This window comes from Meleagris gallopavo, chromosome 2 (genome assembly GCF_905368555.1).
Source record: "Meleagris gallopavo chromosome 2, MGAL_WU_HG_1.1, whole genome shotgun sequence".
Taxonomy (NCBI): domain Eukaryota; kingdom Metazoa; phylum Chordata; class Aves; order Galliformes; family Phasianidae; genus Meleagris; species Meleagris gallopavo.
Window position 1 is genome coordinate 58,107,653 of NC_139405.1, and position 23,808 is coordinate 58,131,460.

Here is a 23,808-nt window from a genome sequence, read left to right on the forward strand (position 1 = left end):
GAGAGGGACTGTACAGATTTTCTTCAATAAAGAAAAAGGTTTTTGATCTGAAAAATAATCTCTTCATGCAAAATGTCAGCTGGGGGGCTCCTCACCTATTTAGGTCTAGTAATATATGTTAAAAAAAAAAAAAAAAAAAAACCATGGATAAGCAAACTGAGTTACCTTTGAACTGTCATTTAAACCTTGATCCCTTAGGTCTTTGCAGCCAGCACGCACTTCACTTTTCATTATGCAAACTTAGCTCTGGCTTTTTTCTTTGCATCTTACAGTGGAGTGTCCTTTCTGTTATGAGTATGCAGAGTAACATATCATACATAGAATGTTGCTTTGGAACCATCAGAGTGTTAGTAAATGGGTTTTAACAGATGGCATCACCAAGGGCCCAGAGGTAAATGGTTATATTCCTCTGTGTCTTGTTAGCCTACAATGTTGCAGGAAAATACTGCCAGAAATTCTTTCCAAAGAGGATAGCTTTTTGGACTAGTTTCTTATTTTTTCTCTCTCATTTATTCCATTCTCCAGTATCACACTTCATCTCTGCCACTACAGTTATTAGGTTTTCTGGGCACTGGTAGCAGAGAAAATTGACAAAATAATTTAATGTTGCCCCATAAGTTCTGAAAAAATGAGGATTGTCTTGCCTTTGTCTTTGCCTTTTGGAGTTCCTGCAGCAATGCAGTGAAGTTTCCAGAACTCCCCTTGATTTCAGTTTTTCTGTTTTGAAATCTTTACCAAAACAGAAAATTATATTCATTTAGTTGAGATGCTTCAGGTCTCATCTGTGCTCTTAGACATATTTATTTTATTAACCTTGATAATGAGGTGAGTGTTTGTAAGAAGGAGGTCTTTCATGTATCCTCTCATGTATCTACATGTAGATGAGAGTTTAACTGTGTGTATATATATATATGTATTGCATACATACATATATACTTATTCATACAGTTCTTAGAATACAAACAGCTGGGTTTTTTCTTTCTTATAAACTGAAGAATTGCTTCCTGTTCTCAGTACACAACTTCTGTACCAAGCTCTGCTTCTGCAGAGCAAGGAGAGATGATAATGAGTTGGTAGCATACTGCAGTTAGGTAGTTCCCCTGAAGGAGAGAGAAGAATTATCATTACCTGTTCTATTTTGAGAAGGTGATTTTTGAAAAGTGACCAACTCACAGACCATTTCAAGACAGGTACTGGGGGGCTGGGATGGTGATTTAATAGGCCGAATGCCATCTGCTTCAGCAGTTTCTAACATTTTATCATTGACAACTGTAGAGGAATGAGGCAGTCTATCTTGGTGGAATGGACAGATTTCTGTCCATCTGTGCCTGCATTATGGCATGTCACTTGTACTTTAGATCTGCATAGCTCTGAGCCAAGATAGAAGCCACAGCAAGGTCAAGAGGTGGAGAAGCCTGTCAGCACATTCTGTCTCTAATGATATGACAACTGCAAATTGGTGTTTCAAGAACAGCCTGGAGGCAGTCATTATGTTGGGCCTTGAAGCTGAGCTTTCTCTAATATCATTGCAAAGGAAAATGCTAACTTCAGATGTTTCTGATTATCAGACGAAGAGTTTAATCTAGTTTAAAGTCAGATTAATTCCTGTGTTTATTCAAAAGGAAAAAAAATCATTGTTAGGGAATGGTGTAGATATACTTGTATTGTTGTTGTTCCTGGAAGGATAGACGCTGCTTCTTTTCAGTGTCTGAATTAGACAGCTTTGCTATCTAATCTTTGTATCTTTATGTCTTCTCTGTATCCATGCATCCACTGTCTTTTTTCCTTTTTTTTTCCTGTTCTTTTTTTCCACTTTTCATGCAAAGAAGTTCATGCAAAGCAGTCAGGTAAACATTTTTACTAGACTAGACACTTGGCCATAGCAGGTGACTTTAAAGGTACATTTTTCCTCTGTTTCTCTAGTGCCTACCAGATCGTTGTTGAGGAGCTGCACCCGCACCGAACGAAGCGAGAGACAGGTGCCATGGAATGCTACCAAATCCCCATCACCTACCAGACGGCTCTCAGTGGGGGATCACCATATTACTTTGCTGCTGAGCTGCCCCCTGGAAACCTGCCGGAGCCTGCCCCTTTCACTGTGGGTGACAACAGGACCTACCAGGGTTTCTGGAATCCACCACTGGCTCCTCGGAAAGGCTACAACATCTATTTCCAGGCCATGAGCAGCGTTGAGAAGGTGAGTGCCAACCACACCTTGCTCCTGGAAGACAAAGATGTGCCCCTGTGACTATGAGAGCTGTCCAGGCTGGGCTTGTTGGAAGTAGCACCCTTCGTTTCCATGCTATGACAGTATGGTAGCTTGCTATTCACATTTCATGCCATCCTTGTGTCATGGTAAATGTTACTAGTTGAAAGTTTTATAGCTCTCATATTAGTAATATAAGTTATTATTAAAATTAATATTTATACCAATTATAACATATTAGTATAATATAATAAAATAACTATATTACTGATTTGTATATTAGTAATATATATTGTATATGTAACATAATGATATACTAATAGTATATAGTATGTATTGTATGCTATATATTTATGTACTTTATATAATATAGTAGATATAACAATATAAGCAGCAATATTACTGATATGCATATTAGTAATATGTAATATATATTTTATTTATAATGTACATACTAGTATATAGTATATGTATATACTAGTATATATATACTGTATATATGTATATACTAGTATATAGTATATATGATATACTATAAATTTATATACTATAAACAGTTATTGTCTAAGTGTAGTATTATGAGCGCTTTTTCTCTGTCTTCTTGGTAAATGGCATTCCCTGTTTTTTCCCCAACTCTCCCAACTGCAACTCTTATTACTGCAGGATAAACAGAATCAGGCTGCTCAGCAAGCTGATGAAGAGTTGTAAACTTATGGAGAGTCTCACCCGAACCTCAAAAAGTAAAAAAATTGGCTTGAGCAAAAGTAACTCCATACCCATGGTGTGTTTCTGAGAGCCTTTATACCAAAGTCTGCTTCAGGATTGCTCAACTGCTGTGCAGCATTCAAAGTGTGGCTGTCGCTCACCTTCATTACCTCCCCAGTGCTTCCTTTTTAGCCCTGTTGCTGAGCACTGTGGCTGGCTCTGTGCATATGAAAGAGAAAAAAGCGGCAGGAAGTTAAACATCACAGTGCACTCCAGGTGGGAGGATCACCATGGCTCTGCAGGCCCCATGCTCTTACTCCTGAATTGTTTTTCTCTTGCAAAGGAAAGTAAGGGTAAAGGTGGTAGGCACAGAAACTTCAAATAATTAAAAATTTAGATTTTCAGTCTTTAGTTTAGAAAACTGGAGGACATTGCTGTAAGACTCTCCACAAGAAGTATCCAGGCAGCCCAGGAAGGAGCTGCCTGATAGCAAGATTGACAGCAGCTGGTTCTCACCAGGACCAGGAAGGAAGCAGGAGCCATGTGTGCCCTTCTTTTGGGGTCTGTGCTGTGATCAAACAAACCATCGTTAGCAAAGGGGCTTTGCCTTGGTGCCTTTTGAAGACAATCTTGCTTTTCTTTTCTGTTATAAAAACCACTTGCATCAAGTCAGGATGAGGAAAAAGCAGAAACTATTTACTAGAGCTGTTTGAAAACTGAAAACTTTTTCTGATGGAAGTTCTGTCTGATTTTCATCTGTAAAACTCTAGGAAGCAAACAATGCAAAATAAAAAGCAATGGCTAGTTACTATGTCCCTTACTTTCTATGTGTAATTCCCTTTGTTGTTGGCTTCCAGCAGACTAAATAATGAGGAAATTCATTTAATTTCCCCAAGAAATAACTGCAAGAAGGAACAAAAAATATTAAATATATAAATAAGACTTTGTTTTTATGTTTACAATTTGACAGACAGTAGAAGATAAGGAAAAAACAAATTACATTTTACTTGAACCTCAAACTTCAGTTTGTGAGAGGGTTTAATACTAAAATGGTTTTCTCTGGTGTGATTTAAGACTTAGGATCAGATTTCTGTTTCTAGAGAGATTTGAAGGGATGTTTTAGAAGCTGGGGTTGCACTACATTCTGCCTGGACGCAGATCTAGTGGTTGAAATACAACCTCTGGCTATAGAATATTTAAACAGATGTTTTACTGTAAACCAGGAGGATCACCAAAAGAGTCAACAGAAAGTATAGTGTGCTCTGAAATAAACTGTGGGAGTGGGATGAGGGTTACACTGTGATGTTATTAGATGTTTTGAACAGGGGTATACCAGTAAATCCAGTCACTGGGAACAGTACTAGTTAGGCAAAATTGGTTGACAGCCTTCATGGAGCTTTCAGTTAGATTGAAAAGTTGTTTTTGTGGAGCACCCTCACCTCATGACTTGGCTCATCCTTTACATACTGTTTCCAAAAGTGACTCTTGGATCTTCAGGAGGAGAAAGAGCCCAGGGGATCCACTGAGGAGGCAGTGCTGTTGGTGGCAGGCCTACATGGAGCATATGTCATAAAATGAAGCTGACATTAAGATATTTTCTAATTGTATAATAATATCATTTAGGATGATATAGCAACAGCTGCATCCTGTCACTCAACCTTACGCTATTTCAGTGTGTTTGCCGTTAAAATTGCTACACATTTTGCAAAAGGATCAGAAAACACCTTTATGGATGACTCTTATTTTTTCAAGTTGTCTGGAGCGTGCTTACCTAAGTCATGTTTAATTGTTTCAGTTGCTGACCAAATTTCTGAAGGAAAAAAAGTAATAAACTACATAAAAATTATCCTTGCATATCCCTGTCAAATCACTGTCTTTTCTGGACAGAATATATAGGTTTTAGTTCAAGTATGTCATAGGTGAACAGATACATGGGCTGCCTCCCTGCTAATTCCACCCTCAGAAGCAGGAAGGAGAGGATATGACAGTATGCTTCAGGTGTCTCTGAGCATGCCTGCATGCAGCAAGAGAATTTAGTTTGGGCACAGTGCTGAACAAATGTACCATATTGCTGTATTTCATTTATTGCCATGAAATAATTATGACCAACAATTCTCCCCTTTTTTCCACTGGATTCTCATGATGTGATTTTAATTTTATTTGAATAATTTGTAATTTTGCTACATCTTCTCTCCCCATCATTATCATGGACAGTGCAGTTTAGTGCCTAGGCAGGTTTTATCCATCTTACTCCTTCTGTAAAGGCAAAATGACTCAGCCTTCTCCCTTGCTGAGACCAATGCCCCGAGCTTCCTGATTCAGTGTCCTCAGATGATCGGCAGGTCTAGGACTAATTTATGGAATGGGGAAGGCATGAAAAAGAAACCTGCTCTGACTTCTTTCTTTAATTTTCCCTTCTCAACAGGAAACCAAAACTCAGTGTGTTCGAATAGCTACCAAAGGTAAGAGGTTTGTCCCCCCAAGCAAAATAGCTTTTTAATGAAATGTGGAGTTTTTGTTAAATGATGGAACCAAAGTCACTACCATTCCTGTATTTTGAAACACTTGCTTTTCCTAAAACGTAATAGGCTACTGCTTTTTATTTGGTATTGCATCAAGAGGGTGCTGTTCTAGCAATACTCAGAAGTTAAACAAATTCAGGGCACCTTTTTTTTTTTTTTTTTTTCCTTTTTTCTCCTTCCATCTGTGGTTTTCAAGATCTACTTTTAGGCAGCTGGAGCATTGCAGGCAGCAGATAGGTAGGCTGAAGACTAGTAAGAACACTTAGTTAAACCATCCATTATGCTAACAATTATTTCCAGCCAGTGGCAATGGAGATTTTTTCCTTCATTTAAATGAAGGACACAGTTGTTAATTTTCATAAGTAAATCACAGCGTTAGATAGGCTTAGGGGAGGCTGATTTGAGGAAAGCTTGTATGCATAATAACAAATGTGGGCCAAGGCTTGAACTGACTGCACAGCTCTTAGAATAAATCGTATTGACCTCACATACAGCAGGTTAATCACATACTACTCACTCAAAAATACAGTTTCATCTTCAAACAAGATCTTAGTCGTTCTGCTTATTGTTGTCTTTTGCTTTGACTGTATTTATGTAGCTATTCATTGTGGTTGCTTGATTGAAACAACATGAGAGTTGTTTGAAAGACTCTAGTAGCATGAATAAGAAAGGACCTAACAAATGCTGAAGTGCACTACTCTGCAAAGGCCCAGCAATGCTTACACTCTCTTTCTAATTGCATATTGATAAGCACTGTAAAAGCAAATTTAAATATAAGCAGGCAGGCATTTAAAGTACTGCTGTTGCACGTCAGCACCATCTTTTCTATTGCTTCTTTCAATTTAATACTTGTTCCAGTTAAAAGCTTACGGCTCTAATGAGTTGGTTGCAACAAAGTGTTTTTCTGAGAAACTGAAAATTAAAATGTACTTCTCAAAAATTTGTTCAAACCTTTTTAATGCATAAAGGGTTTTGCACATATCGTTCCCAAGATTTACCTTCTACCTCTGTGAACTGATTAAATAGTTTATTTACTTGTGTCAAACGGATGAAAGTCAGCACATTTAAACTGAAGTTCTCATACTTTTTCAATCTGTGTATTGCAGGTGCATTGATCTTATACATTTCTGATAACAAAATGTACTAAAGTGTGAGCTTGTCTAAAAGATATTGCCAAATCATTATTAAAATATTTTGCTGCTTTTGGCATGTCTTGAAAAAATATTTTTAGAATAAGTTGAAAGGCTTACTAGTCTGGAGTATTAAAACACTGAGTTAATTTTTTTTGGAAGAAAATATTGAAACAGCAGTTTGAAAAGTTTTCTCCAGAGCATTTCCTGATTTAGTATAATATGGGATTTCCTCTATATCTGGGCACCTGTTTTCACAAAAAGCTTCTAAGAATTTGATGATTTTGTGACTTTTGCCCTTTTGCAAATTGGACTGAATTGACCAAGAGAATCTTAAGTTAATAGATGTGGTGAGAGGGAATGAAAGCTTTGATTCTAAAGGAAATCTTGTTAAAAACAACTCCTTGTGGTGCAGATGTTGGATGTAATATATCTAAATCACCATTTCCATTACAAGGATGGCCCAGAAAATGAACTTGGATACTTTTAGCAAATAGAGATTAAGGTAGCAAATAATAGAGATTAAGGTGATAGGTCAGAACTTTATTAAGAGATGGGGAATGTTGCATTGCTCAGCTAAAAGGTAATGCATTTAATTTCCAATATAAAGTCCTCAAACTTACTGAAACTAATTTGATTAGGCAGAGTTCAACTTGTATGCTCATACCACAATGAATATATGGTAACCGGACCTGTCTGACCAAACGGCTGCTGTAGGAATAAATGCAAGATGCACCATTTCCATGACAGGCACTTGAGAGTAGCACATAATGTTGAAAACTATCAGTACTATTTTAGAGCTGAGTTTGAACATGTAAAAATTTGAATGGTTTTCCACCAGCGCATTACATTGGATTTTACAATCTAAAATTTTATCAACTGCTAACAGAATGAACCTTGATTAACATGGTCATAGAACAGTGATGCTTGAAATTATTTAGCATGTAAATAGACATTTAAGAGGACAGAGGGTCAGCAGAACTGTTATTAAGCAGAGGAAATATGAAGTTGACATTTCTGACAGTTTTTAGGCTGCCAACTTTGAGGCTAACACTGATTTACGTGTATTAGCTTGTTTTGAAGACTAGAGAAATGAAAATAATTAGAAGAAATCTGCTGTAGTAGTAAAGAAGTGGTGGTGGAATTGGCAGCTCTATTCCAAAGTATTTAGAAGTGATAAATGTAGAGCAAATTTTATCACTCTGCATTTAAAACATGAAATTCATCACCTCCAAAATTTTTTTCCCTTTTGATTTTCATTTGTATTACTAGTTCAGGCAACATAGAAACTCTCCATCTCTCAGCACATTTGGTTCATACAGATGGATGAAAATGCTATTTGAGATGATGCGCATCTGGAAGTAATTGTGAAATAGCAGAAAATGACTTTTTAATCTGATTTGAGAAATAAAAAGGTCTGGGTGGTAACATTTCAACTACAAGTGTGCATTTAGTTCACCCTCATTATTGCTCTGAATTAATTTCCATAGCAGTTGGGGATTGATCCAAAGACCACTGATGTCAATAGGAGTCTTTTGCTGACATTAATGTGCTTTGGATTAAGTCTTCAGAAGTCATAAGTCTGTCTAGACCATAATCATTTTCTTGAAATTGTTCCTGATGATGTTTCTGCTCTCAGGGAAATTTGTGAAAGTAAAATCACCTCCTGTAGTGGAATGTTTACATATGTATGTTTTACTGATTAATGCTCAAATGAGGGAAGATGATCAGATGTTAAATGTATATGAAATGAAGCTCCTGTCTGTGCTGTTTGTATTTTTGGATCAATGCCTCTAAAATGACTTTTGGCTGTACCATCTTAATAAGTTCTGGAGACCTTAGTGACAATCTAAATCTAGGAAATAATGCAGATGTTGCCAAAGTCACATCCTTCCTTTCATTCATTCATAGTAGAAACATCAACGTGTTTAAACTTTGGTGATCCTTTTCGTAATTTTTGTCTCACGAAGAGATTTTTACTTGCTTGCTGAACTTTTCAAAAATGGAAACAGTTTTAGCAGTTAACTGAGGGGCACCTCCAGGTTTCCAGACACGAAACCGATAATACGATTATATTTGTGTACAATCAACTTCATTAGTTTGTCCCTGAACTAAAGCTAAGCCGTATATTCTACCTCTGAGAGTAATTGTGAACAGAAGTAATTCTTAGTTTCTGTCCCCTTCCCTAAGTATTCAAGACATTGGTTCTATTCCTATGTTTTGAAAGAGCTGTTGACAACTTTTGGTGAGAAAAAAAGGTAGAATAAATATAATGAATAAATCTAACAGCTTTCTTAGATACCTTTTTTTCTTTTTTTTTTTTTTTAGATACATTGCACAGGGAACCTGTTTTTTGCATGCAAACATTCCTGTATTAATTTAATTAGTCTTTGAACATTTTGGTTTTTAATTAGTAACTTTGTAAGAGGAAATAGACTATTGTGGTATGTTAAAAATCAACAATCAGCATGAGAGAATTTTGTGCCCGAAGATATAATAAATATTAGCTTTCCATGATTTCAAGATGTTGCATTATTGCTTTTGTCATAGATGCTTAACAAATTACTTCGTGTGGTTACTATAAGCAGATTGAATCCTTAGAAACCTTGAAGGAACCAAAGTGTAAGCATTTCAAATGTAAGACCTCAGGTGTTTCTAGTTAACATTCAAATATTAGAAAATGGTTGATATATCATTTGCTGCTCTAAGTGAGAGAGGAGCATCTAAGCGCATATACTTTTTAGTGATTTCCTGGTTTCTTTGGTCTCTTTAGCTATAATGAATATTGCTTCATTATTAATCATATTGGGAGCAGTCAGTGTTTTGCATCCATTGTTGAAGAATATGTAGAAACTTACTGTTCCTACAAAAATTATTAAAATCATAACTTCAATAGAATATCTTTGATTTCTCTTATAATACATATACCATTAAGATGACCCTTTAAAATAACTAGTTGCCAGGGCAGCAGTGTTTTTTTTTATCTTCCCTTTTTTCTGTTCTTTCATCATTTCTTACTTGTCTCTTCTTATCTCTCTATCTTTGTGTCATGCTTAAGGTGAATTTGGACATAATTTTGCAAGTGTTTAGAGAGGATGAACTGTCATCTTTTGAGAGGACTTGTTTCACTGGCCCCATTTTGCCTGTACAAGACAAAATACTTTTGAGCAGTAAAGCTGCTTACAGTGCATCTGGACAGGAAGTACAAGCAGGTCTTTTCCTTACAGAAGAGGATAGAACTCCAGCAACATCTAGATTAGAAGTGTGGTCACTGATATTTATGAAAGCCATTTATGGCCCTAAAATCAATTATCACTATGTTTATCTATTCAAACACTTTTAACTAAATGAAATGTAATTCCACGTTGTTGGCAGGAACATTACAACAGTTTATTAAACTATTTGCTTGTCATCTCTGACAGAGTGCTAAATGAAGTTCTACAGTTAGCCACCTAGAAACAAGGAGCAGCTTTGCCAAAAGTAGTAGTGCTTCCTAAAGACTGTCAAATGTGTTGCAGAGCAACTTGGTATGGTTGATTGGAACTGCTGCCAAGTTGCTCAAATACGGAGATTGAGACTTTGTCAGCTGTGTAAGAAGATGATTGCTCTTGAGTACAGGAGCATGAAACTGCTTTCCACTCTGATGGGCAGCTGCATGATAACCAGGCTATTTCTAGAAAAATCCTGACCAGAAGGATATGCAGATGGACTTTACAGGAGGGAAAATCCTTGTAGAAACAGTTTGGTTTCTGCCCATCAGAACAGAGAGCGGCTACAGCTACAGGTATTGTGTTTTTTTTGTAGCCAGGTGAATACAAAGTGTAAGTGGTTTGGAAGCACCTAGGGGTTTTTGTGCAAATTCAGCAGTCTGGGAAGGACTTAGAATATTTTTTGTGTTTCACAGTGATGTGGTGATAAAAGGGTTCTTGATCACAGTGAAGTTCCATAACCCTTCACTGTCAAAGTCACAAAACAGATTGCGTCCTTCACCACTTCTGATTAATATTTGTTGAGTCAACACGAAAGGTATCCACATTCAATACCATATAGACGACAGAATATTTAACCTGAACATTAAATCAAAGGTCACATATCCACTGACATTTGTTACTTGCTCTTTGCTGATGACTGAATATTGGTTATTCACATATATGTAAGCAGACAACATGTTATCGACTATTCCACCCCTTCTGCAAAGTGATTTGGTCAGCCCATTAGCATAGAGGAAAAAAAAAAAAAAGATCCTGCTCTAACCTTGCTGTGGTGGAAAATATCCTTAGGCAATAGTCTACACTGACAGTACCCTACAGAAATTTGTGCTAACAGCTCTGCTACTTCAGCAGCATACTTTTTAAAAACAGCACAGTTGAGAGAAAAGTCACACAGGGAGTAGCAAAAGCCTGTGAAGTATTTAAGACATTAAAGCAGCATGTCTGAAATGAGAGACATTTGGCTTCAAACAAAAGTAAACATCTATTAGGTGCTAGTTGTTGCCACTCTTTATATGGCTACAAAGCTCAGACCGGTTATAGTCTCCACATCAAGCATCCAGACCATTTCCAGTGCACTGCTTTCAGGCCCTTGCTACCATAAAACTGCAGGATGTTACCTCGTGTGCTGTGCTCTTAAATTGCTTTCAAACTGTTGATGCTGAAGCTAGATTATGGTAGGTCTAGTTGTTCCAGATCTAGCTATTTCTCATGTTGGGCAACAACTTGTCCAAAGCCATTTTCTGTGAGCAGCTAAAATGAAGGGAAACCTCAGAAGTAGCATAATGAAGTGGTAAATGGATAAGTTTAAGGCAAATGCTCACTTATTTGTCAGCAGTATCATAGTGTGGGAAATTACATCTGAACATTTTCTGCTCTGATAGAGAATGGATACTTACACTATCATATCATGCAAATAAAATCAAAATGGTGCTGTGTGGCATAAGTGAATATGGTGAGAAAGAGATTACATCTGTACACTCTGCAGTATCATGAAAACGAATCTTTTTCTGTGATAATAAAGCCAAATCCTTATGTTTTGATGGGAAACGAGCATCGTAATCACAGCCTTTGCATCGCTGGTGCTATTGTATTTCTGACTGTCATTTAAAAGGAACACATACGAAAGATGTAAATTATATATTTTTTTAAATCTGATATGAAGATGCATTTTTAAAATGTTTGCTGTTTGTGCATCTTAGTGTTTGAACCATTAGGCAATGACAGGACAAGCAGATCATTGAGGGCCTGGAGGAACTGTTGAAGGAGCTTTTACTACTATGAGCATGTTTTTAACAAAAGTGGAAGGATGACTTCTTCTATATGAGAAGAGGAAGGTGAATTCTACAGTTAGCATAATTGACACTAAAGTTGCCTCAACATATGGGAAGCAATTATTTGCACAAGTACTGGCATTGTTTTTACATGATCCCTAATTTTTATTTATACCGTCAAGATTATCTAAAATATTTTCCTGTTTCATTGACCTATTGTAGTAGAAAATACACAAGCAAACCTCAGATTAATCCTTAACATGTTTTTGCAGATTGTGCAAAAGGGCTGTTTTACCTGTTTTGAATCTACTCTGCTGCATTCCATAGAGTTTTCTAACAAATTTTATCAGGACTGGTAATTTAACATGCTGTCATAATTTTCTGAAGGTGCAAAGGTGTTTACTCACAGTTGTTCGGTGTTACTCACTTGTGGTAGTTTTTAAAGATTTAATCCTGAATGTCTTACTATTTGATGTTATTTCAAAAGTTAGAAAGGTTGTCAGCTAGTTTTCATTCTATTTGAACTCACTGAACCGCAGTGTTTATGTAGGTACTTATGTTCATGTGTTCATCTCCCTTAATTCTTCCTTTTATACGTCCGAAGGAAAGGGTTACCATTCCTTATCCTGGTGTAAAACTTGTTAAGACACTGGACCTCGAATCCTGGGCACTGGAGGCTTCATTATCTACTCAGTGGCATATGTGGAAGGGGTCTCTCTCTTCTATATCTTGAATGTGATCAAGGATGATTTCTACTCACATCTTTACAGAAAATTGTGTTATAGATGTCAGATAGGAAAGCTGATTTTTCAGATTATCTTTTGAGGAATTTATTAATTAGTAGCCATCAGATATTAACCATCAGCGTTAGATCACATTTTTGGTTCGTCATTTGACCGGTGGAACAGATATCTAAAGGTGGAAGATTCCAATGCTGTTACCAACCATTTATATTTTTCAGCCTAGATCATGCCACACACTAAGATGGGAATGTATTGTGGCTATCTGCAGCAGGCACAACCTATTTAAAAATCTATGAATTTTATTTAGCTTTTTGACAATATTTAGGAATACTCATTCAACATAACTAGGTGACAGTTTAGGGACTGAGAGGGCAAATTGAATCTCATTATATGTTTGTCCAAATATGAAAGCTGGTAATCTGGTTGCCTTTGTGTATAAAAAAAACGTTGCTTGCTCTGCATAAGCTCCGAACCATGATGCTGTTTAGCTAAATCAAATAGTTTTGCTAGCTAATACAAATTGAATTCAAACTGAACATTTTTCTCAGACTCAGAAAATGAAATCAATTTGTGTATGCAGAGAATAAAGCAACACAAATTGTTGTTTCCTCCACATCCCTTTTTGAGTAGTAGGGGTGAAATATAGACAATGAAATTTTATAGGAAAGATGGAAGTACAAATCTTTTATACTTTTTTTTTTTTTTAGTAACTCATTCAATGAATGTTTTCAGGCAAATACAAGAACTACAAGCGATTGTTTACATAAAATGATTTGGTTTGTTCGAGGAAGAAGTCTGTGGTGTGCTTGGGTAGATCCTTAATCTACTGTACTAGGCACACAGTGCTGCAGTGTTTGGAGCATCTTTGGCTGACCTGTAGAAGTTCAGCTGCAGGAAGGCTGGTTCAATTTTTACACCAGACCTTCCAGACCATCTTCTATCAGGACTAGAAAAGCTCAGTAGAGCCCTCATTCTTAGAGAAACCATAGCTGGATCACACTTTGAGTACAATGTGAGAGTGTTGGTCTTGTACATTTGATAACTGACTGGTGACCTAGCTATTAGAGCCTATTAGGCTAATCTCAATCATAGAATGACTCAGGTTGGAAAAGACCTTAAACACCATCAAGTCCAACCACAACCTAACCATACTACCATAACTCTAACAACCCACCACTAAATCATGTCCCTGAGTACCACATCTGGATGGTTTTTAAACACATTCAGAAAAACAGGAACAGCAGTAGCAATAAGCATTTGAATTACTTGTTTTCACAACAGTAGTTTGGTAAGAGTAAGATAAATAGAGTCTGTGTCCACACTCCAATTCCAAATGGTTCAATTTTAGAGATATCAGCTAATGGAAATGATACTGATCCATTTTTTTTGCAAAACCTATTTAATAGTCATTGAGTGGCTAATTTCCTATGAAATTTATGTGGAGTTAAGAAGGTAACACACTTGTCTTTGCCCATTTGTTAGGCTAAAAAGCAAATTAAAAAATGCAGGATAATTTTTCTATTGCTTCTCACGATGTAGCTGTTCCCTCTTTGGATGTGGTTAGAACCAATTTATGCTACAGCATGAGTGTTTTAAGACAATGTACATGAAAATTCCCTAAACCGGACATTAAATACAGATTTAAGATAATTTATTTTTTCCACTTTGAAACTGACTGCTGTCTTAGATTGTAATTTTTTTTTAGTGAGAAGAGGTATACTTTTAGCCATTTTTCTACTTGTGTTTGTGTATCATTAATTTTTAGAATGATGTGGTCTGTCTCCTGAATAAATATCTAACCAGATGTTCTACAACAAAGTGAGAAAACATACCATCATCATAAACACACATACACAAAAAAGCTGTATTTTGCAAGCATGAGATGGCTAACTTGTGATATTTGCAGTTCTGCAATGTGTTTTTTATCCATGGATGATAATTTTCTGGTTCAAGTATTGGATACAGTGACAAGAGGTGAAGCGCTGCTCGATCTTGTGCTCACCAATGCAGAAGAGATAATTAAAAACATTAAGGTTAGAGGTAGTCTAGGCTGCAGCAACCATGCCCTGGTTGAGTTTGCCATCTCGAGGAACGTGGGCCTAGAAAAGGAGTGGGTCAGGACCCTGAGCTTTGGGAGAATGAGCTTTGGGCTGTTTAAGGAATTGTTGGATGAGATCTCCTGGGAAGCTGTCTTAGAGACAAAGAAGTGTAAGAAAGCTGGCTAGTCTTTAAGGATGCCTTTCTGAGAGCAGAAGAACTCTCCATTCGTTAGAATAAGAAAGTGGACAGGAGAGGCAGGAAACCAGCATGGCTTGGCAAGGACCTACTAGTCAGACTGAGGGAAAAGAAGGGGTCTGTGCTGTGGAAACAAAGACGTGTCATATGGGAAGATTACAGGGATGCTGTACAGACTTGCAGAGAGGGCATTAGGAAAGCCAGGGCACAGGTGGAACTGAACTTGGTGAGGGATGTTAAAAACAGCAAGGGATTGTATAGGTATGTTGTGCAGAAGAGGTAGGCAAAGAGAGTGTACCTCCTTTGGTAAATGAGAAAGGAAAACAGGTTATGACAGATATGGAGAAGGCTGAGGTACTAAAAAAGTTTATTGCCTTGTTCTTCACTGGCAGTCAGGATTCTCGTCTTTCTCATATCCTTGAAGCTCACATCCTTGAGCCTCTAGACGGGAACTGGGGGAGTAAAATTCTCCACCGCTGTAGGATCAGAGCAAGTCCAAGACTGAATGCGTACAAGTCTTTGGGGCCAGATGACGTGCATCCCAGGGTCCTAAAGGAGCTGGCTGATGTGGTTGCTGAGCCGCACTCCATCATATTTGAAAAGTCTTGGCTGTCAGGCGAAGTCCCCAGGGACTGGAAAAAGGAAACCCATTTACAAGAAAGGGAGGAAGGATGATCCATGGATCTATAGGCTGGTGAGCCTCACTCTGTGCCTGAGAGGATGATGGAACTGATGCTCCTGGAAGACGTGTTAAGGCGCTTGAGAGATGAGCAGGTGATCCAAGACAAACAGCATGGCTTTACCAAGGGAATATCGTGTCTGACCAAACTGATGGCCTTTGATAATGGAGTGGCAATATTGGTGGACAAAGGTAAGGAGACTGATCTCATCTGCCTGGATTTGTGCAAGGCCTTTAGTGTGGTCCCCCACCACATCCTTTTCTCTAAATTGGAGGGGTGGACTATTCAGTGGATAAGGAACTGATTGGAATACCATAGACAGAGTTGTAGTGAATGGATCTGTGTCCAGGTGAGGCTGGTGACAAGTGGTGTCCCACAGAGGTCTGTCTTGGGACCAATGCTCTTCAACATCTTTATCAGTTATATCAATAATGGGCTCTAGTGCACCTTCAGCAAGTTTGCCAATGACACCAAGCTGAGTGGTGCAGTTGACACGTTAGAAGGAAAGGATGCTATCTAGAGGGGCCTCAACAATCTCTAAAGATGGCCCTATGTGAAAATAATGAGGTTCAACATAGCAAAGTGCAAGATTTTGCACCTGGGTCAGAGTAACCCCAGATACATATACAGACTGGGAGAAGAACTCCTGGAGAGTAGCCCTGTGGAGAAGGACCTGGGGGTCCTGGTAAATGAAAAATTGAACATAAGCCAGAAATGTGCTCTTGCAGCTCAGAAGGCCGATGATATCCTGGACTCCATCAGAAGAGGGGTGGCCAGCAAGGACAGGGAGGTGATTGTCACTCTCTACTTTGCTCTTGTGAGGTCCCATCTGGAGTACTGTGTCCAGGTTGGGGCTCCCCAGTACAGGAAAGATGTGGAGCAGTTCGAGAGGGTCCAGAGGAGGGACATGATGGTGGTCAGAGATCTAGAGCACCTTCCTTACGAAGACAGGCTGAGGGAGCTGGGCTTGTTCAGCCTGGAGAAGAGAAGGCTGCAAGGAGATTGCAGCCTTCCAGTATTTAAAAAGGGATTATAAAAAGAAGGGGAATCAACTTTTTACAGGGGTTGACAGTGATAGGACAATGGAGATTGGTTTTAAGCTCAAGGAAGGAAGGTTTAGATCGGATGTGAGGGGGAAATTCTTTACCAAGAAAACGGTGAGATACTGGAACAGGCTGCCCATAGAGTATGTGGATGCTCCGTCCCTGGAGGTGTTCAAGATGAGGTTGGATGGGGCCCTGGGCAGCCTGGTCTAGTACCAGATCTGGAGATTGGTGGCCCTGCCTGTGGCAGTAGGTTGGAACTTGATGATTCTTAGTGTCCCTTCCAACCCAAGCCATTCTGTGATTCTATGATTTTTTTAACTTGGTTAAACATCCTTGAAAACTTACCTCTATTTTGGATTAAGGCAGATGAAATATGAATCTATGCTCTCATGTTTGTGTTGAGGCTTTTTCACTGTGTCTTCCAAAAGGACTGTGTTCTTTGTGAACATATTTTGTTATTATTAGTGTTTCATTTAATAGCATATATTTCAACTTTTTTGTTGGGAGTTATGTATTAAACAGAAACATTCTGTTTCCATTGACAAACGGCATTGCTCTTCTTTACTGTGTCTGTGTTCTCTGCACACTGTGTCAAATATCCTCTTCTGTAAGCAAAATTTCTATTAACAGCATGCTGCTATAGAAATTAATATTCTAACTTAATTTTCAAATTAAAAAGCAAATTAAAAAGCATTGGAAGCAAAAGAGAATATATGCTCCTGTATCTGAATTATTCAGTCTGTTTCTGGACATATGTTTGAATTTGAGGCTGAACACTTGGGACTATTTCAGCTCACTATCTAGCTGTATATTTCTCTCTTGGACCTGGACATTTCACTAGGATCAGAGTGTAAGATTGTTGGAGAGTTACTCCCTTCTGTTTTTTGTTTGTTTGTTTGTTTTTGTCTTGTTTTGTTTTAACTAAAGAGTAAAGGGAGAAAAATGCCAATACATTATCCTTACAGAGTAAGCATAGTTATTGCAATTGTTGAATATGTTGAACAGGAATTTGCAAACAATAACCAACTGTTCTTTTTATGCTCTGAGGACTTTATTTCTTTTTAATGTCTGTCTTTTATTCCACATACCTAGTTTCTCCTGTTTTTACCAATGTGATTATTAGTAAATTCCCATGGGTGGTATTTTAAAAAGATGCTGTCTTAGGGATATTCTAAGTTTTTCAAGACAAAAAGGAATGATTATTGATTTCCAGTCACCATAAAGTACACACACATCACAATAAAGGTTAAGTGCCTAAGAGAATGCAAAAGAGCAGAGTATTTAAGTTTAAGTAAAAAATATCCAGATTAAAAAGAAATCAGACTGAAGTAAATACAGTGATCTATTTTCCAATGAGTAGGTCTGGAACAGTTACTTGATTTCATGACTGCCAATGCGATGCTTATTTTTGTTTCTTAATGCAAACATGGCATGTCAATGTTCATCTTGACCACAAGTAGTACTGACTTTAAGCCCAACTATATTTCAGACTTTATATGTTTTTATCACGATTATACAAATTTATAAATCCTTAAAGCCCTTAATGCCGCCCATATGTTGTGCTGAAACAACAATCAAGAAGATAGTTATGGGCTCTGAAAGCTGAAAACAAACCTAAGCCAGTCTAACAGCTAAAGATTTGTCAACTGGACCCTAATACTCCTAAACCTTTGGCATAACAAATGTTGCCTTTGAGAACTTAGCCCATTCTGTCTGGGCATCTTAAATCATTCTAAAGAAATATTATAAAATAAATGAAATTTTCTACTTCTAAATAGAAGGCATGATCCTGGCATCTGTGCTTCTCCCCCAAGTGCTATCCTTCTGTGCCACGATCAGCATGAGCTTTTCTTAGATTCATGCTTGTGGGCATATGGACAAATGGAAGTCACTTGGAGATGCCAGTTGTCCTCTTTTTTTTCTTTTTTTTTTTCATATGTCCTTATCAACTGCCAGTTGCTAAGGATGGTACTAGTTTTACTGCTAAGCAGTATGTAGTCAGATTGCGTATGCACGTTGTAGAACTGCAGAAGCAGAAGGCAAGAGAAGCCCCTGCAAGGATTAGGATGTGTGCATACTCAGGTATTTTCCCTCAACGGAAGTTGTTCCTATCTGATTCCTCAGTCTGTTCTAATGCTTTGTCTCAGATTTGTATATATGCTTGCCAAGTACCTGGAAAAGACTAGTCAATTGGAAGAAATCTGATGCTCCTATCTTTCTGTGCCCATTTGAAACCCAAGGCCTTTATAAGATACAGGTCATTACTAGTTTGGAGGCTACTGTGCCAGTGGGACTAAGAATTTCTGCTAGTGGTTCTGTCTTTTGTTGCTAGTCTTTTGTTAGGCAACAATAGCTTTCTTCCTTTCACACCAACTATTCATATTGCTGGGTTTTATTTTCTCATCCAGTCAGAGTAAACTGATGCACAAGCTCAGCATTATAATGAATTTCTATTTGGTTAGGCAGAAGTTGGATTGTCGTGAGTAATCGAATTACTCCTCTGGAGACAGGTTTTCTAAGTAAAGTGATGAGGTGAAGCGATTACAACTGTAACCCTTACAAGCATAAAAAGATGTGTTATGCTAATCCTTTGTGAATGGATTGAATTGAAAGCAAAGGGAATAAAAAAGCATGCTCTTGGAAAAAGAAGGGGGTATGAAAAGGACTACTGTGTCATTTATTCCCTTTTCATTCATCCTCTGTTGCTCTAGAAAAAAAAAGTAGTGGCACACTGGAGTGCTTTACCTTTCAAATCTGTCATTCAAGTCATTTAATCTTAAGCTGATTGAAATACTGCATTAAAAAAAAAAGGGGGAGGGAGAAAAGGAGGTGGAAGATTGGGTGTAGCAAAAAGAAAAGGGTGAAGAACTGCCAATAAATCTAGGTTGCTTTTTTTAGGTTGGTAGCCTGGTATGAACTTACATTACCTTGGTGTAAAAGTGGCAGAGTATGTATGTGTTGGTCTAGAGGGGAAACAGTAGGCATATTGGAAAAATGTAGGTTAAACTAAACGCTACCTTTATTTGCTAATATTTTTAGCCCAAGAGTGAGAACCTTGTTACCTCAGGCTTGTTTATTTCTGTTCCAGTTTTTTCAGCTGTTAAATAGGAGTGCTCTGTCTCAATTTAATACCTGAAAAGTTGTCTAAAGATTCAGCAAGAAGCTGGCATATGAACTATAGTGTAGTAACTGACTGAATAGAGCAGTATAAGTAGCTTTTTGTTAATTAGAGAGGAGATAACTTTTCTAAATTTTTAGATGACCAACCTGAGTATGAATGGCTAGTGGCATAAGTTGTATTTCTTTGATGCTTTTCAAAAATTTGAAACTATTTTCATAGTTGCTCATTTCTTTCATCTATCTGCTTTTCTGTGGTGAGTTGACCCTAGCCAGCAACAGAGTTGCTCGCTCATTCCCCTGCCAGCAGAATTGAGGTAGATAATCACATGAGCAAAAGCAGGAAAACTTTTGAACTGGTACAGAACAATTTAGTAAGTGAAGGAAAACATTAAAAACAAAAAAGTGATGCAGAGACAGTCAATCCCCACCTCCCAAAGGCAGCCTGATGCCCAGCCAGTCTCTAAGCTACGGTTACTTGAGGAAAATGAAACTCCTAGGTTTTGTTGCCAGGCTCTGGCATTCATATAATATGTAATATCCCTTTGGTCAGTTTAGGTCAGCTCCTCCCCACCTCTGACCCATTCCCAGTGTTCTTGCTGGGAGCAGGCTTGATCCTGTGCAAGCACTGCTCAGCCATGACTAAAACATCGGTGTGCTATCAACATTGCTTTAGTCACACATCCAAAACATAGCATCTTACAGTGCTTGTTTTAATCTTGGCAGTGATTTCAAAACCACCTCTATGCATTTCATCTTGGCTGGAATGACCCCTTGTGTACAAGGAGCCCTGTCTGCAAAGGAGGGGGTAGCCTTTTCTGAACCTAATTCACTCCCAGCTCATCTGGAATTTTCTTTCACCTAATCTTTTTACGATTGCAGTGAAATTCAAGCTGCGTTCTGTTTCATTTATAGAGCATTTGATGGGTCAAACACAAGGAGATATCTGTGCCTGGCACTGAGCATGAGCCTCGGGTCAGTTGGTGGTGGCATTACTTGGGGAGAAGGACATTTGCTTTTAACGATGTAGTATCAAGTACAAGTGTATCATAGGATTACAGTGGATAGCAGCTTTTTCAGGGTAGTACTTACAGGGAAAGCTGCTCAGCCCTAGGGCAGCTTATGAAGACCTGCATTGCTCCTGGCAGGCCTCCTCTCACATCTCACATGCAGAGACTTGGAAAAACACATAAAACTGTTTTAGTCATTCTTACACCAGTGTTGACTTCCAATGGAAATTTTCTGAGGATACACGCCTCTATTAAAACAACAACAACAGCACAAAAACCTAGGAAAATTCGGCTCCCGAAAAATAGTTTGTATTTGGCTGTTGCTGTCACTAAATTTTCAGTCAGCGATTGTAATTAAAGTTTCTTAAAAATCACTGGTGCTTTTAACTTTGCCAAAATTTAAGACTGGAATAAGACAGTTCAGTGGAATGAATCCTATTTTGAACTCAGGTTCCCTAAGTAAATGTTAAGTCATTGAGCTGAGTAAGAGTGAAATTTAGTTAGCATGTTGCAATGCAGTAAAACACTTCATGTATTTTACTTTCTTGGAAGAGGTTTTACAAGCTCTCAGTTAACAGGTAGAAAATTGAAACATAAAAATCTTCTGGTGATCAAACAGATTTAATAATTACTTGCAATGTCTGTGAAATTTTAATACAGTATTTTTTATTACTATAAGTACATTCTGCTGTAAATAAATGAAAATAAGATTTTTTTTTGCATGATTCTGCCAAGAGCATATAGCCAATATATCTAACAAATTATCAAGCAGTTTTGCAGTAGGCATTGCTTTTATGTGAACTGAAAGTGTTTAAGCTGGCATCTTTATTTACTACATGTGATGAAGCAGAGTACAGAGATATGAGGTATTCCTTTTAGTAGTTTGGTTTCTTTTAAGAGTGCTTGAACCACTCTTTTTTTCCATACGGGCATAGCCTCACAGATTTCACTTGAAGGATGGCTCTTAGTATGTAATATGTATGTGTAATTGTTTGATTTCCCAGATCTCAAAAGAGTAGACAAATGCAGAAGATAACTAAGGCAAATTTGAACACTTTGAATTTAAAAAACTGTTTATACTTACAGCAAATGAACAAACTTTTCTGTGCTTAGAATGCATGCAACAAAAAAAAAATTAAAAAGTAGACTATTCAGACAGTTTGATTTGGTCAGTGATTAATATTTTGAGAAATAATTTCTTTATGCTTAGGAAAAGAGAAAGTAACACAGGTTTAAAAAGCACTAAGGGTAAAAGCAGTTTTGTTTTGAACTGCTAAGAAAGAGAAAGGAGCATATTTCAAAAAAACTGAAGTTGAGGAATTAGTAGCTGTGACCACAGGTAATAAATACCAGACAGAGGTTGGTCTGTAAATCACTACACACGGATCTTACAGTACATTTCAACCATGATTTGAAATGCTATTTATGTTCTTGTTCTGCCTATCTCAAAAAAAAATACAGTTTATGTGGAGTTATGTGGTAACTTTGTGTTGTGGAAGCATGTATGGTAGCATCTTGAGTTCTCATTTCTAACCAGCACAGAGAATAACTGTTTTGGAGTCCACAAATTTAGCATTTTTAACAGTCTGAGATTGTACCTTTTGACAGCAGGAAAGAAAGAAGTCTGTTCTTTTCCTCACTGAGATCTCACAATTAGTTTTGCTTCTGTTTTCATTGGCATCTCCACTGTACTACTTTCTCTCAGATTCATGTAGTAACAGAATACAAATCAAGTAGAATTTAAATTGACACACACAATTAAAAATCATTAATTAAATCAAAAAACAGTTATTTTTATCACTCCAAAGAATTTGTTACATTTTCTGTCTTAATTGATACTCTTTTTGCTTTTACGTATCAGCATGCTTTATTTTGATGTTTTCCTTTTTGCAGCTGGATTTATTGATTTTTTTGTGTGTTTTTCTTATAGACTAATTCCTTTGCTCATCTTCTTTTCCTCATTCCACATATTTGTTTTCCAGACATTTTTTCTTTTTGTTTTTTATTTCCTTTGCCATTAAATGTATCATGTCTCTGCGATTTAACTCTCTTGTCAGACCTAGGGCAGCTCCTTTAACCACAAGCTGCCTTTCTGCTGTTAAACCCTGAATCACCACTCTTTTATCTCCCCACTCTTTCTTAAGGCAGGGTTTTTCCATCCCTGGGAAGCCCCTAAGGAGAGGTCCACAAGGAAATGAGGACAGCATTCCAGGGAGGAAAGTAATCAAGTGCTGCAGGCAGTAAATTTTTTTGGTTGATATGTGGCCGTATTATCAGCAGCCTAAAAGGATGCTTTTTATCCTGTTCTCCAGTTAATGAAAGCTCAGCTGATCAAGGTGTTCTGGAAAGCAAAAACTAATTCAGCCATTTTCTCTTCTCCATTGCCTTTCTGCACTTCTTTGAATGTAGAGCTAGGACATGAGAGAGCAGTATTCATCCCTGTAGGCCATCATTGACCACTGAGAATCTTTTACAAAGCCCGAACATGAGTGTTTTGTTGAGTACTTGGGGCCAGATGCTTAAAGCTACAGTCGACTTTAAGAAGTGCGTGCTCTCATTGGACCTTAGATGACTGCTTTTTAAATTGTGAGAGCATTGAAAAGCCTCAAATGTGAATCTAAGTGAAATAATGAAACTGGGAGAAATACAAAAATAAAACTGCATTTCAGGGAAATACTGCTTTGCATATTTATTTATGAAAACAAAGTAATAATGACTACTTAGACAATAAGAAAAACAAAGTCTCAGATTGTGTATTCATGTATAAGTTAGGAATCTTGAAATAAATCAGGGTGGATGTCTTCCAATCCAATCTCTGCTGAAAGCAGATTCAGCTTGTGAATCCAACTTTTAAGTTATCAATCCAACTTTTAAGTTTCATCAAGTTGCTTGGGGCCTTGTCAATTCGAGCTTTGAATGTCTACTAAGAACATGGATTCCACAACCCCTTTCGCTGTGTTTGACCATACTCACTGTGTCATGTTCGGGTTTTTTTTATGCTGTCTGCTTGGGATTTTTCCTTGTTAAGTCTGTTGCCTCTAATTCTTTTGCAGTGCATCTATCAAAGCACCTGCAAGTCTCTCATTGTTAGGTCCATGTTCATCCTCTTATGAGGCAGCTGAAGATGTACAACAGGATCCATTCCCTCCTT

General features: G+C 37.6%; 1 protein-coding gene across 1 annotated transcript in view; it reads left to right on the forward strand.

Moving 5' to 3' along the window:
- The window catches only part of PTPRK (protein tyrosine phosphatase receptor type K), a 391,871-nt gene that overhangs the window by 318,096 nt on the left and 49,967 nt on the right, over positions 1-23,808 (forward strand). Inside the window, exons 12-13 of the mRNA XM_085217336.1 lie at positions 1,924-2,197; positions 5,337-5,373. Coding sequence (XP_085073462.1) covers positions 1,924-2,197; positions 5,337-5,373 — 311 coding nt within the window. The remainder of the gene's footprint in view (positions 1-1,923; positions 2,198-5,336; positions 5,374-23,808) is intronic.